The sequence below is a fragment of the Barbus barbus genome (genome assembly GCF_936440315.1).
Source record: "Barbus barbus genome assembly, chromosome: 10".
Classification (NCBI taxonomy): domain Eukaryota; kingdom Metazoa; phylum Chordata; class Actinopteri; order Cypriniformes; family Cyprinidae; genus Barbus; species Barbus barbus.
The window spans coordinates 12,871,258-12,888,070 of NC_136738.1; the positions used below are offsets into that span (position 1 = coordinate 12,871,258).

General features: G+C 38.2%; 1 protein-coding gene across 7 annotated transcripts in view; it reads right to left on the reverse strand.

The window, feature by feature from the left end:
* Nucleotides 1-16,813, reverse strand: part of LOC306875787 (plakophilin-4-like) — a 121,804-nt gene that overhangs the window by 16,376 nt on the left and 88,615 nt on the right. For all 7 annotated transcript variants that reach the window (XR_013784770.1, XM_079426518.1, XM_079426513.1 and 4 more), the window contains 5 exons: nt 15,940-16,123; nt 12,784-12,901; nt 12,498-12,686; nt 11,709-11,882; nt 10,920-11,070 (listed from right to left, as the gene is read on the reverse strand). Coding sequence is in view for 6 of the 7 variants with exons in the window: in XM_079426518.1 (XP_079282644.1) it covers nt 10,920-11,070; nt 11,709-11,882; nt 12,498-12,686; nt 12,784-12,901; nt 15,940-16,123 (816 nt within the window). In the remaining variant the exon portion in view is untranslated. The remainder of the gene's footprint in view (nt 1-10,919; nt 11,071-11,708; nt 11,883-12,497; nt 12,687-12,783; nt 12,902-15,939; nt 16,124-16,813) is intronic.

Below are 16,813 nucleotides of genomic sequence, written 5' to 3' on the forward strand. Positions count from 1 at the left end.
CATGCAATGGTCTGTGTTTTTTGTTAAGTGGGCCTTTGATGGATAACATTAAACGTTAAGCAGATAAAGTATATGAAAGCGCGCAAAGTCCTACGGTTACCGCTCTGTTGGTGAAAGGAAGGTTACGGAGGTCTGTACGGGTAGGCAAAAATCCTGCAGAGTGCTGTTTTTTTACTATGTCGAGGAAGTGTAATAGTAAAAGAGCGAGCAGAACTGACAGGTCTCTCAGGAAGAGAGTAGTATAATCTATTTTAATGTATGTGTCTGTGTGAATGACCATGGTTGTATGAGACAATAAATAAATTCCGTATTGGGTGGGCAAGAGCTGCGCACCCCTCCTGGACCGTCCCTTAAGTGGGGCTTGGCGGGATGTGGACACAGCTCGTGCCGCACCTGAGAGGGATGAATGAGTGAATGAGCCCTATATATAAAAGGACAGAGGATGAGTGAGCCCTATGAATAAAAGGACTAGATGGAGTGAATGTGTTTAGGAAAATTGTTTCAATAAAGATTGGATCAAGATTGGCATTGTAGGTTTTTCGTACACATTTGAAAGGATATGTTGTGGGATTATGATAGGGAGAATATTAAGGAAATTTTAAAAGAGTAATGCTGTTAAAATAAAAAGAATAAAATAGAGGTATATGCTCTGTTAAATAATTAAATTGTAATAATTAACATCTAATTTGAATTATTGATAAAAGGATTTTTAGAAACAACGAATGTTTAAGTGATAGGTTGGCACTTTTTGGACACTAAGTGATAAAAAATAAATAAATAAATAAATAGTATGAAATCACTCTATATTGAAAATGTGCAAGGGTTATAATAATTGCCAGGCCTAAAAGTGCATGATACTGAAGGAAATAGAAGAAAGTGATCTAATAATAATTTAAGAAGGGTGGAGAATATATTATTATTTAAAAAAAAAAAATAATAATAATAATAATAATGATAAATTAAATTGTTGTATAAACTATAGATTGAGTTTTAAATATAGGATTTTCATATTATAGGAAAAATGATGGCAGCCACTCCAGTGGAAATACTAGGATTAAAATAGCCATTGTGAAAAGAGCTGATACACAAGCTCTCTAACAAATGGCAGCTGAGAAAAAAAATGATGACAAAATGGCCAAAGGAAGGGACATTTGATGTATCATTGTGTGAGGAAATGGAAACTTTGATAAAAAAAATCATAAAACTAAAGGCAACAGTAAAAAGAGAGAAAAAAGAGAAGCAAAAAGGGAAAAGGAGAGGGAAGTGCTAGCCATGTTCAAAAAGGAAGGAGAAAACTCATTGAAAGTATAAAACAGGCAAGAAAAATACTAAAAGAGGCAGATAAAGAAACAAAGAAAAAAGAAGAGTTGTATTCTAAACCACCCCCATATCTGCCCCCAGGGGACAGTTCCCAATACTTAAGGGTACTGTAGAGGTGTCTGGAGAAATGCAAATGCAAGGACAAGTAGAATTGGAAGAAAAACAAAAAGAACCAGACGTAAGACCAAAGAGGCAACAAAATAAAAAGAATGAAGGATATTTACCATTAGATTGTTATAAACAGGCACACATAGCATTAAAAATGATGAAAGCAAACTATGAAGGGAAAACAGGAAATGAGGAAACTTTAGAGCAGATGAGAAGAGAAGAAAAGGAGAGCACTAGTAGGCTATGGAAGAAGAAATAGAAAGGAAAATTAAACAAACAGAAAAATGTATTGAAGATGCACATAAAATGGTGAAAGACAGAAATAAACTATTAGAAAGCAAAGAGGAAGTGAGTGAAGGGGAGGAGTTATCATTTGATAAAGAAACATGGGAACAAGGAAGAGAAAAAGGAAGACTTAGACCACTGGCTACACAACTCCCAATTTTAATTAAGGGTACACAGGGACAGTATGTCCCCTGGGCCACACAGGACTTTGAGGGGCTGGTCACTCGCCTTCCAGATATCCATGAGGGGGTTGGAGAGTGGATTAAAGTGTTTGAAGAAGAAACTATGGGCAAACTTTTAGCTGTGGGGGACATTAAAGCATTAATGGCAACATTGCTTAGAAATGCTGTGATTGAAGCCATGCCACAAGCTGTAAAGGGCAGGCTGGAGGACGTGGTCGGTTTAAACTCTAAAACACACAAAGAGTTCTGTGACCATGTATCTCATGCAGTGAAGCAACTTAGAAAAAATCAACAGAAGCTCAAAATTCAAGAGAAGGAGCTACAGAGAAAATTAACGCAGTTACAACTTGAAGAGCTGACAAAAAAGAACAAGAAAAAGATTCAAGCTTCAATAAAGAAATAAGAATCAGAACAAATGACATGTCTTAATAGATGAATAAAAATATTACACGTGCTTAAAACTTTATATCTGAAGACGTCTAAAATTTGTATCTTGTTATCCCTAGGAGACAGTGTGAAAGTGAATCCATTACAGAGTTTCAAAGATTTGGTTTTGAGTTAACTAAAGATAACTTGTGTAGTGAAATGTTGAATGAGAGCAAGATTGGGTGACCAAGTTCAAAGAAAGTTTTATTCAAAGTCTATAGGACATTTTAAGGTAATAATGGAACTTGTTGATTAAATACCAAAATAAGATAAAAAGGAATTATTTTATGTTGGTTGGGAAAATTCATTCACCATTACTAGATTATTCTGAACCATGTTTGCAATTATAGAAGAAAATTATGATTGAAGTCTCTAGTTTTACCATACGCATGTCATGCTGTTGTAGAATGAAGGATTCTTTTGTTTTATTGTAGTATTCTTAGATAATAAAGGTAGCTGCTTTCTGCTGGTTGCAAAGAAAAAACTGCTTGCTGGTTTTCTGCAATGAAGAACTTGCTTGACTAAAATAGAATGAGGGAACTGCTGTTTTTGACCAAATTACTTTTTTCATTTATTTTATTTATTTATTTTTATTTAACCTTTTTATTAAGGAACCATTGAAAGAGATGGTTGAAAAGTGAAAATTTAGATAAAGAGCTGATTGCTCAGACACAATTTGGTCAGAGTTTATAAAGGTTCAATTTGATTAATGCAGTCTCTGAGTGTTAAAAATTTCAGATGGCTTCTGGAACAGAGCCTTGATGAAGGGAAGCAAAGAACTGGAGTCTGTCTAACAATGAGTCTCAACGAAGCAAAGACTCAGCTGCAGAGAGAAGAAGAGTGAGGGGCTGATGGATTGTCAACTCCCTCCTGAAAGAGGAGGGCACACGTCAACATGGAGAAAGGCTGACTTAAAGCAGGAAAAGGTGAATCTTTCACTTGAGACTTTTCCTAAGGTTAATGAGAACATCCTGAAATGCAAAACTGGCAGGATCAATCAAAAGCCAGAAAGAGGAAGAGGCAGAGAAACAACGGAGACCATATACCACAACATCAGTCCTTTGAGTGCATCACTGACTGACGACGCAGTGCAACAGCTAAACAGCTTCAACAGACTGATGATCTAACCAGAAGCACTTCCATCCCTTCCCTTGGTGGGCACAGGTGCTGCACATTTAATGATCACTCACTATAGAGACTGCTTCAAATTGTGTTAATTATTTTATTAACTGTATTAATTTTGATTATTCACTGGTCTCTCAGCAGTTCTCTGAATTCTGTGTTTTAACTAACATTCTCAATCTGCTTTTCAGCAGGTACCAGTCCAGCCATATGTCTAAAAGAAAAAGGAATTATAACAGACAAAAGTGGGTGCTTGACTCACCAATCAGATAAAAATGGAGCTGGATTTGGCATAGTGAGGGCTATCTCATTAACCAACTAAGGGAAATGTACAACTTAATCATTGAAAACAGTGCTGAGCTTTACAAATTAATAACAAATAGCATCAAAAAGGGTAGACAAACTGTCTAATAAAATATAAAAAATAAATCAATAAATAAAAAACAATATTGCTTCTAAAATAAAAAAATACTGGTCACTCCATTTTGTTTAATGGTAATTTACTAGGGCTAGATTGAATAAAATAACAATAAATGTTTTACTCCAGAGATCCAAAATCATGAAATCATAAATGCTATCAACACTGGGGGTAACAAGATAGAAATGCTGATGGCCATGGATTCTAGATTATACAGAGATCTCCAATCCTCTTCTCAAAGAAGCTCATGAGCAATAAGAAAAGGTATGTGACTAAACTTTAAATTACACAAACAAATGACATTTGAGAAATTAAAATTGGCTCTCTCAATTGCACAAAGCAGACAATTATTCTAAACAAATAAATCTATTAAATTGTTTAAAAAACAAACAAACAAAAAAAACAAGAGGTTTATACTGCGGTGTTAAATAAAATTTTATGGTGACTGACGTTGTCCAGATGCAATATATGACATCTAGCAACTATGTGGAATGCTACCAGGTCTACGCTCAGTAGAGTGTAACGAAAAGAGTTTGTTTTATCCTATTCAGAATACATGACATTCCACAGCTAAAACCATTCAGGTCACAATCAGATGACATCTCAAGATAAAACATGTTTTTGGCCAAAAAGGGGAAAGAGTGTGAATGATGGTGTTGTGGAGTGAATGAAGGTGTCTGACGAGACACTGAGGCAAATCAATTATTTTGCCAAAACAGCTGTTTGCAAATTCTAATATGTGGGCCCACAGGGCAAATTATGCCCAGTAAAATAATGACCATGGATGAATTTGGTTAAGTTTCCTGGTCAGTACCTAGGTCATCAGTATTGTGGCAGAAAGAAAAACAGTGCCACACTTGCGCAGCGCATTACATGGGAAGGCAAAGCAAGCAAGATTGCTCTGTCCACCCCATATCTAACTTTCTTTTCACTTTCACTTTTCAGCATATCATGATGGAGCTGATTCTGTGTCAACAGTATAAAATATTGTCTTTCTGATTGTTAACATAAATAAAGTGGGTTGAGTGTTTTCCAGGTGAACATGCCTATGCTACTGAGTAAGATTATTATCTTACTCAGTAAGATTATTATCTTACTAAGCCCAGAAAAGTATCTAATGATACAGTGGAACTCAGTTTATAAAACAAAAAGATAAATTAATTAGTAAATTGTTGAGAATAAATATGAAATCATTTGAAAAATAATAAGGATGCAAATAACTGAGTAAAACCAAATTCTTTATTATATTATAGATGGGTATTAGCCCTATACTCATTATATTGACAGAACTGGGTTTGTGAGAGCTCAAAAAAGGGGCCAGGACAGCCCTCAACCCACATGAAGTTTCCACAGGACGACTGGACAGATGAGCAGATGAGCATATGAACAGATGAGCATGCTTGATATCACTAACAAAAACTGTGAAGGTTTCCATTTACAGGTTACAGCAATTCTGTCAAGGCCAGGGAATGGTTTGCTCCACCATTCAACAACCCCACACAGCATGAAGCGAGGGGTGAAGGGCGTGCTAGTAACGACCCTCCCTTGCCAACGAGGGAAAGACTATTGCAACGACTTGTAAAGAGTCACCCTAGTGAAGATGGAATGATTGATGCGAGATGGCTAATAAGATGATCAAAATACTTTGGAGCAGATGTGGGCCAACACATGGAAAAGAGGAGGTGGAAAGAAAAGGAAATGACAAGCAGACAACTTAGGAAAAAGTGACAAGAAGAAACCAGTGACATAAGATGAAGTGCAAACTATTGACTTTTCAATTATTGGGTGAAACTAACAGTGGCTTTGACTTAATTAAAAAAGAACAAGAACTAGATGAGAAGAAAAAACTATCTAGACAAAATATGCACATTGTAAATGATAATCATAATGTTACTTTTAAGAAAAGGGGTAATTCAGATATATTATGGGAAAAGGAAGAAGACAATAATTGGTATAAATGGGTAAATTACACAGCAGAAAAGGAGAAATGAGAAAACTGCATAGTTTGCTTTGAAGCAAGACCAATTCTATATTGTACTAATACCTATACACAGTTCTAGTTGTAGAATATTTCATGATGAATGGTTTAACAACTGTCCAGGACTATCTAATGTAATGGGGTTAGATGTAGTAAGATTGGGAGGTAAATGTGTTATAGAAAGAGGCAGACCGATAAATATCTTTAGAAACTGTACCCAAAAAATGTCATTTTGCCCATATTGGTGCCAGTTTCTACAATCTACGACAAACTACAGAGAAGCAACTGAATTACAGTGCATACGTACCCGTAAATGGCCAACAGTAAGGAATAAGAAAATATAAAAGCCACAAGGAAAAATACAATTAATGGCATTTCAGGAATTTAAATGTTATGAGCAGAAGGGACATATTGACATAGGAAGATGTGAAGAAAAATGAAGAAAAATATGGAAAACACCATGATGTAAAGATGACTATTTAATGATAAAACAAGGCCAGCCACCTATATTTGATGACATCGATATTGCAGTGACAGACATGTGTGAATTAGAATAAGGCCTCTTAACAACATTATAAGAAAATGGTCAGGATTATGTACTAGGGCTATGTTGACACATAAAATGAGCCACATCTCACTAGAAGAGGAAGCAACAAATGAAGAAAAATCCAGATCTAAAAGGGCCTATGAAAAAGACCCTGCAGTTTATAGATTCAATTGGTCAACCAAGAGGTATACCTTATGAGTTTAAAGCAAGAGATGTAGTCAAATCAGGGTTTGAATCAATATTTGTTTGGATTACACAAAATAAAAATACAGAATGGATCAATTACAATCAGCAAAGATTTCATAATTACACTGATGAGACCTTATAACTTCTAGAAGAGCAATTGGATGCAACAAGCAGAATGACAGAGCAAAATAGAATAGCTTTATATTATTTGTTAACTGAAAAAGGAAAAATATGTATTATGTTTGAGGAACAATGCAGTACTTATATCCCAAATAATACTGCTCCAAAAGGAGCTTTTAGTGAAGTAATAATCACATAAAAAAACCTAAGGTTAAAACTTAAAGCAAATGTTGGGACAGATAATAAAATGTGGGACTGATAATAAAATTTGGGATTGGTTTGATCTAAAGTTAGGAGCATGGGGAGCATGGTTAGCTAAATTAGGAGTGTTTTTAGGAGTTGCAGTATTAATAGGAGGATTACTGTTTTGTTGTGTGCTTCCTATACTAAGGTCATTAGTTGTCAAAGCCACAGCTAAGCAAATGGAAATACTAAGATGTGAAGATGATGAAAAATGGAATTTAAAGTGTAATCAAAATGTACACTACCAGGACTGGGCTTATGCACGCTCATGCTTATAATATTGTTTTATCTTAAATAAGGAATTAGGGAGACAGGATCTTTTACTCCTTCCTAGTCAATTGTGGGGGAGAGGTTTGGTCCTGCTGCTCCGCCAGAGTACTGTTGCATAGTCTAGTCATTGGTGATAAAACTGTGACTTAATTTGGTCACTAGGTAGTAATAATTGATGAGACTGAATTATGAAACAGCACTCTGGGTAAAAACAAGTAAAAATGAGACTTAGTAAGTCTCAAAGGGGGGAATGACGAAGAGTTTTATTTGTGTAATCAATGTGAATATAGCCATATATGTATCAAGTTATTCTACTATTGTAAAATGGTATTTGTCTGCATGTGTAGAGGCCTGCAAAAGAATGAAATGTGCAGACATATGGTTTAAAGTGTCTGCACATCCCGTGACCAAGTCATGCTGCACATCCTATGACCAAGTCATGCCTCTTCATTTAACGTAACATACAGAGGGGTTAGTGTCTGCTCTAGCAAACAGATGGAGACTGTTTCTTAGAAACAATAATGCTATAGAAAATGTATAGAACACTCCTTGGGAGAAACTGGATATAAGCAGGAGCGGCCATGTATTCGGGAGATTCACTGCAGCGTCTCTCGGTTTTATTGTCTCTGATAATAAAATCTAAATTCTGGCATCAAAACTCCAAGACTCTGAGAATGATTCCTCATAGCACTAGCAGAAGCCACCACAGTTCCTTGGGCATATAATTGATCAGACAGGTGTTTCAACGGATCCAAGCAAAGTTGACAGCATCTCTAGGATGAGCAGTTCAGACTTGATGGAGCTAGATGGAGTTACTCCTTCTCAGAAGAAAATAAGATCATTCCTGGGAATGGTGAATTACTACCAGCACTTCATTCCAAACTATTCAGCTGTAGCAAAGCCTCTTTTTAGTCTTCTGAAGGGCCAGAAGGCAAGAGCAAAAAATCTGGGGAAGCAGGGTCGTGTTCACCTGAATAGAAAGCTGAAGCCCAGTGACTGGACAGAAGTGCAGGACAAGGCTGTTGAGAGGTTGAACAGATTGTTGGTCGAGAGCGTTGTCCTTGCCCATCCAGATTTTAATCGCCCATTTGTACTGGCAACGGACGCATCCTTAGATGGTATTGGAGCTGTGCTCTCACAGGTCCCGGAGGGGGAGACAAAAGCCAGGCCTGTAGCTTTCGCCAGCAAGTCCCTTTCTCGGTCGCAGCAAAATGATCCAGCACATCGGTTGGAGTTTTTGGCCTTGAAATGGTCAATATGTGAAAAGTTCAGTCATTGGCTTAAAGGCCATGAATTCACTGTCTTGACTGACAATAATCCCATGGCCCATATACTTACAAAACCAAAACTTGATTGCTGCGAACAACGCTGGGTGGCAAAACTGGCGAGCTACAATTTTAACATCAAGTATGTGCCTGGTCCCCAAAACACCATCGCGGATGCCCTAAGCCGGGTTCCTTTTGTTAGAACTGATGTCATGCAGAGACTGCTCAAAGAGCCATATGGAACACTTCTAGCTGATTCCAACGGAATGCCAACAGATTCAGTGCGGAATGCCTTCAGACTTTCAAGTGATTCGGATAGAAGGCAGAGTATCCTTAACACAAGTCAGTCATACAAACACAACATCCAACATATTGGCGAATCTATGATGATCCCGAATGTGGAGGTCTCTGCCACATTGGATTCGCATGTCCAGTGGAATATCGGTGCCAGGGCTCGAGCAATGGCTCTCATTGATCACCTACCTCAAGTGATATCTGGAGGACAGGACACACTGCCGGCATATACGGAACAAGAGCTGCGTGACAAACAACTCGGCGATAAGCACCTGTCAAGAGTTTTGTATTATGTCGAACGCCAACGTAGACCTTCAAGAAGAGAAAGGATAAAGGAATCAATGGTTGTCATTCGATATCTGAAGCACTGGGAGAAACTCGTTGTCAGAAATGGTGTGCTGTACAGAGTGTCACGTGACCAACTATCAAAAATCAGACGCCATCAGTTTGTTGTCCCAGAGTCTCTGGAAAACGTGATTCTCAAAGGAATTCACGACGACTATGGCCATCAAGGTCAGTCTCGGACCGTTAGCCTTGCAAGGCAGCGTTTCTTTTGGCTGAACATGGATCGAAACGTAAGAGAATATGTGCATAGATGTTACCGCTGCACTGTGAGCAAAACTACTGATCCTTCTGGGAGAGCCCCCTTGGAAAACATTTCAACAAGTAGACCATTAGAGCTTGTCTGCATGGACTTCTGGTCAGCAGAAGACTCCAGAAACAAGTCTGTTGACGTCTTGGTAGTGACTGATCATTTCACAAGACTGGCGCAAGCTTTTGTGTGTAGAGACCAGTCCGCCAAACAAGTTGCCAGGGTCTTGTGGGACAGGTACTTTTGCGTCTATGGCCTTCCAGAACGGATTCATAGTGACCAAGGCCCATGTTTTGAAAGCAAGTTGATTCGTGAGCTTTTAAGGGTTTCAGGGGTGAACAAGTCACGCACAACGCCGTACCACCCGATGGGTAACGGGAGCGTAGAACGCTTTAACCGAACCCTTGGAAATATGATCCGAGTTTTGTCACCAGATGTGAAAAGAGATTGGCCTAGACGGTTACAGACGCTCTCATTTCTGTACAACTGCACTATCACTGAAACGACGGGTTATGCTCCCTTTTATCTGATGTTTGGCCGTGTGCCTCGTCTGCCCATTGATATTCTTTTTCATTCAGTTTTGAATGATCCTGCTGTGACAAGCTGTGATACGTTTGTGACCACTCTGGTCAAAGATTTGAAGGAAGCATCCCTGATCGCACACGAGCACGCTACAAAAGAGCAAAAAAGACATGCAGAGTTGTACAACCGGAGAGTGAAAGGATTGGTCATTGAAATAGGTGATCTAGTGCTCATGGCTAACAAAACAGAAAGGGGCAAAAAGAAAGTCGCCGACAAATGGGAGTCGACAGTTTATACTGTTGTGGATCATAAACCAGACACTCACACTTACAGGATCCGTAATCCATCTACTGGTCAGGAAAAAGTGGTTCATCGGAACCTGTTGATGTTGGTAAATTTCCTACCAGTGAATGTGGAGAACCCCCTATCTGATCAGCTTTCTGTCATATCCAACTCATGTCAGGGGTCACCTTCAGTCCTTTCCTTGAGTGTGGTGGAGGAGGAATCTTTGGATAGGGATGCAGAAGTGTCTGAGCTTGAGCAGGATAGTTGCAGTAGGGTTACAATGGATGAATCAGCGATGATGAGAGACAGGGCGTTATCCACATGTGACGATGCTGGCAATGACTGTGAGATTGATTCTATGTCGGTTCAAGAATTTGGTGCCAGGGACAGAACCTTTTGTTGGGTTACGGACCTGCCTGAAAAATGCGTCCAAAGTGAGTCTGATCCAACATTTACAATGGAACTGCAAACTGCATGTGTAAAACTCAGAGAATAATTATTTTCGTGGCAGCTCTGGTAATGAACAGATAAGTCTGAACAGGATGATGACATTTTGTTTAATTTTGTCCTCTTTTTAGAGCTGCTTTAAAGCAGAATTTAATTTAGTTTGTATTATTGACACTATTTTCATGTTTAAGGCTGTGAAGCTTCTTTGACACAATCTGTACTGTATAAAGCGCTATAAAAGTAATGGTGATAAGACATATACTGCATGAGTAAAATATTACAGGTTTATCTTGGTAACAGCACTCTCACCGATCAGTTCTTTATTTCTCACGTCCAGGGCCATGTTTCTGAGTGCTGTGGCAATGGCGCACACCACTCTGTCGTTATCCATCCGCAGTAACTCCACCAGAATGGGTAATCCTTTCTCCTTACGGACCGCTGCGCGAATATACGTTGCAAACTACAGACACATTAAAATTCAGATTAACACATTCAAAGGCAGGATTAACTTTAATTAAAATTCTTATAAATCCAATGCCATATGACATTACAGTATGTATATGAATGACAATTTGCAATTTGACATTTAGCACTTTCCCCCAAATGCACATACATAATAAAGACGGAATATATCAATGAAATGTTTGTCCAAAAAAAACAACAACAACTAAATATTACATGTTTTACCTTACATTTATTTTATAAATGTTTACAAAACAAGCAACACTTTAACCAAAAATTGGGACATCTAGACACAGTTTTATGCTATTTTAGCAATAAACATCAAAAAGACATTTCTAAATAAAAATTTCTCAGAGTAAAAAAAAGGGTAACTGCAAGTTTATATCTCACAATGTGACTTCTTAGTTGTGACTTTTTAAAATGTATAATCTCATAATGTGACTTTATATCTGGCAATTGTGACCTTATTTCATTTTATCAAAACAATGAAAAAACAAGTATATGGACACAGACTGTACCCTAAATATGCCTTTAGGATTTTTTTAAAGCTTTTTTACTAGCTTCTATCACAAGCCTAAAAACTGTCTTAGAGTGTAACACTTGGTCCTCTGTGGGCTGTAGAATTCAACTACACACCTTCCAGTTTCCTGCGGAGAGATTCTGGAGTGACCCAGCAGAGCCCTCTAGTGTAGCTGGGTTTGAGCTCTCAGCTAACAAGGTAAGATAGGGCTTCACTACAGATGGGTGCCACAACATTTCAGCACCTTTAGGAGACTTTGAGAAACCAGGGATCGGCCCGACACCATCCCACTAAGAGAAATTTTAAAAACACACAGGAGTTATCAGTTGACTTAAAGAGAGTTAAAACTGTATGACTTTCTTCTGTGCAACAAAAATACGTTTTTTATTTTTGAGAAATATTACAGTTTTTTGTCCATATAATATAAGTCAATGGGCTTCAAAGTTATTTGGTTCCCAACATTCTTTAAGATATCTTATTTGATGTTGTGAAAAAGAAAGAAATGCATACGGTTGTAAATGACGACAGAATTATCTTTTTTGAGTGAACTATCCCTCTAACACCAGCATATGAAGTGAGATTAAACAATCATACATAACTCTTACCCTACCATTCAGAATACGCATGTACACACATGAAGCACAAGCAATGTATTTACATGCAGACAAGACAACATGAACACAAACACACACACACACAGGACTTCAGACTGCATGCCTGTTTTTAAGAACTGAATTAGTTAAGTTATTTGTCTTCTAGTGTAAAATTGTTTATAGGGGTTTTATGAAGTAATGAGATGAAGTAATCAGATTACTACAAAAGTAATTTGTAAATCATTTTGATACTGTGAAGGAGTTACTTTAAAGTGCTGTTAAACCCTCTTTGGTGATGTAATGGTGTTAGACCTGTTCTTCGAGTAAATTCTTCTTTTTTCTCCTCTTCCTCCCCCAGCAGCTGTAATCTGCCTCTTTTCTGGGTGACTCTGACCCCATTAACCCATCAAGCTCCTGATTGGCTGTCAGCCATGAGGGTGATATTTCCAGCTCCAGCTGATAGGAGAGATTCCGCAGGATGCAAATACAGTTTTCCACAATCTGAGAGAGAGAGACAGCCTTCACTGACTTAACATGATTGTGTGATGAAGCGTGAGTTTGTGTGATTGAGTGAGTATGTGTGTGTTCTGGTGCACACCTTGCTATCAAAATCAGAGGTGCTGACACAGGCTTTGATGACGTACAATAGTGAGTCCACGAGTCCCTCGCAGGAGCGCATATATTTTCTGGCTTCTTCTCCAGCTGAACTGAGGTTCCTGTGGCAACACAAAATCACTACGCAGTCATTTACAAACATAATTACAGCTCTGATTTGATTTATTAGTAGACAGTTTAATTTTGAGGTCATGGAAAAACACTTTAATATCAACACAATTTAAGCAATAAGTTAACACAGGTTGTTCATAAAATCACATCAAACGGGTGTTTTTAGGCATGGTACAGAGTGCAGTGAATAAATTCCCAATACAGAACAATCTCTTGTGCATTATAAACCCTTTTAAACCACTTACTATATAAAAACGGGTAAAACTCATTTTCATAGTGAACGAGAAAGCACTTTTCAGTTGCTCTAAGTGCTTTAACTACTCTTTAATAGTGCAGTAAAAATTAGCGCGTTAACGCATTAATTTTTCCAGTTGAATAGCATTTAAAATATTTAACACAGTTAATTTTAAAATATTTAACACAGTTAATTAACGCAGGGGCAGGGCTAGGGTTGGCCACCCCACTCACAACTGCTGCCTCAAATCAGACTACCGGCAGAAGAATTCTCAGACCCAGAGTCTGAATATGGACCACTTTACTGCACTGGACATCAAACAGGGTCAGCATGAACCTCCTAAAGCCCAAAGTATACTTCACTTTTTACGCGTACGCGAGGGACAGCGTACATTGTATACAAATTCTAATCTACCACATCCAGTACTCAAAAGTCTTGTGAAAATATATTTACATGTGTGTTTTCTGGCCTTATTTCAGTGACTTATACACAGACACACACACATTTTTTTAACCATGCATAACCATATTTTCTCAAAAATACAAACTTGTACATATCTTATATTTTAGATTATATTCGTATTATGACTTGAAGCCCTTGCAAGTGATACACTTCTGCAAAATCTCATGGGGAACAGCACGTGCGTTAGCTGCCGACAAAAAGTTCCATGTGTAATCCAGTGGAATAACTTGTGAATCATTGCTGAAATCATGGAAAATCAGATGAGCAGCTCGCACAAAAAAAAAAAAAAAAAAGACTCCAAAGATGCAAAATCCAAATTCATGGTCCCACGTACCTAGCATTTGGCAAAATCCAAATGTTTCCATATTGACAATGTAATGTTTACTTGCTATACTATTAATTTATTATATAAATAAGGATTTGTATTTCACTTGTCTCCTAACATTCATGTACTTCTCATGCTTTGTAATAGCCTATAAGTCAAAGCATGTCTCAGATGATTAAAAAAAAAAGTGACATTCTGGAAAATATGATAAAACTATATGCTGTTCTGGGAATATGCATATACATGCTAGGGGTGGTTTGTCCACGATTTAAAGGGAGAAAAGTTATTTGTATGTGCATTCTATAGAGTCTATTTTCTCCTGTGACATTTGTTGCTTATGTGGCCACCCATTCCCATGGCATCTCTTTGATATCCCAGGGAAGGTGTCACTAGCCTCCTGGCTAATGTCAGGAGAAACAAAACAACGAGGCTGTGTTTACACTTGGCATTAACATGCGATCACCGTGATCATCAAGCAGGTCAGATCATCAGTCAATCAGAACACGGCGCATTTTACAAATCAAAGATAAGTGTAGGAGTCTCGCTAGCGCTCTACACGGGTGTTCTCTGTCTTTTTTTCCTGACAGTTCGCGAGAGAGGGGGGTGGCGTTTTGCGTGATGCTGACCTGGGAATGCAGACACAATGGCTGGATTGCGTTTACATTTCACTGAGATCTGATCACAGAGTCCTCAACCACCTCTGGAGCAGGACATGCTGATCAGATAACATTCCGACCAGAAGTGCGTTTACACTTGTCTTTTCAATGTGTATGTGGACAACATCTGGATACAGGTCGCATATTGATGCCAAATGTAAACGCAGCCTGAGATTAGGGTCTGATCCTATAGACCTATCTTAATCTTGGTCCTTGTGACCCCCCACTCTGCATATTTTGCTTGTCACTTTTATTTAACCCATCTGATTCAAATCATCAGTTCTTTAGAAGAGAGCTCCATGAATGAACTCTGTTCCAATTGACATGGTCTTTACACCGTGTTCACTGCTCTCTACTCTCTGCTGACAGGAATTCGACTGAAGTTTACTTCACTCACAACACAGTGATCTATCTTACCTTCAACACAGATTTGTGCTGCACAACTGCCTGCAGCGCATTCACACACAGACAAGGCTTAGTACAGAAGTGCAAAGGGTTATTTAACCGTAATCATGAGATTTGCATAGTAGTCATGTCTTGTGCATGAATGCTGGAACCATGGCAGAATATCCTGTGATCTCCACTTCGCAGGGCACTTACGGTCAAATGGAACAAACCACTGCTATAGACCCATCAGAGCTGCTGGCGAGTTTTGTTTGGGCCCTTCTTTTGATGTTACAATTTGATTAATCTGTGAGGGCAAGCTGGCATGATCCACAGGGTTATTCTGCTAGACAATATAATAGACAGGTGTGTGCCTTTCCAAATCAAGTCCAACAGATCAAATCTGTCACATGTGAACTCCTACCAACTTCAAGATGATTCAGATAAATGAAAATGCTCCTGAGCTGTCAAAGGAAATGGTCAGAATATATTATATTTATACAAAAAAAAAGAAAGAAAGAATTCTGGCTTCAGGAGACTTGGAATACAGTACACACATTCCAACATACATTTATGATGCTTTCATGCTTTTTTTTTTTTTTTTTTAATTTTGGAAATTGAAAGGCCCTGATCCTTATTCACTTTCGTGATGGATATAGTTGCTGAAACATAGTTGTGTGTATATATAAACAAACTGTTAGAATTGGAAAAGGGGTCTCTAACCCAACATGATGACTTTAAAAATCTCATCAGATCTATATGTTTTTTTATTGATAATAAAATAAACAAAATTATTATTTTTTTATTCCCCACTTTATTCCCCTTCATTAGTTCAGATAAACCAATCATTTAGTGAATGTGAATTATGTGACACATTTATTAATAATGGTTTGTGAATATGAATTAAAACTATTCTGACTCCACACTTCTCGTCCATGAAGCGGTGCTGTGATGTGCTGCTGTTACCTCAGACAGCCGGTGGTGTTGCGGAGCACGACAGAGGAGTGCAGCTTGAGTTTGTGCTCATCGTGAAAGTCAGTGCTGCTCCAGCCCGAGTGAGGGATGATCACAGTGTTGGTCACGCTGCTTAAGGCATTGCGAATGATTGTCATCTTCACTGCATCACACGAAGACAGATTCCACAACACACCTACACATAGAAAGCAGTTCACATGCATGATGTTTCTGGACAATCACACGCAAACCTGTCTATCGATAATCTGCCTCAATAAATTGTAGTTACTGTGGTCATTAAATTTGTGACACAATATTGACAACAGGTCTTTGTGGGAAAAAAAAACAAAAGGCATTCACTGTCTGAAATCTGTCCCGTTTCTGTCCTGTAATTGTCTGAACATTAAAGATCCCAAATGAGCAAGACAAATGGTGACAGTGGCGAGGAGCAAAATCTCTATCAGGAAGTAGTGGAGAAAAAAAATCTTGGGAGAAATTAGGCTCATTTAGAGAGACCAGATATAGCTATATCAGATACTGTCTGTTGATAGCATTTGATAGCAATCTCTCCTTCGAAAGCCATGTTTCTAGCATTTGTAAAACTGCATTCTTCCATCTTCCAAAATATATCTAAATTGCGACCTATGCTCTCAATGTCAAATGCAGAAACATTAATTTGTGTTCATGACCTCGAGGCTAGATTATTGCAATACTTTATTGGGTGGTTGTTCTGCACGCTTAATAAACAAACTCCAGCTGGTTCAAAATGCAGCAGCTAGTGTTCTTACTAAAACCAGGAAGTATGACCATATTAGCCCGGTTCGGTCAACAGTACACTGGCTCCCTATTAAACTTCGTATAGATGATGAGCAGCCTTTTATCGTGG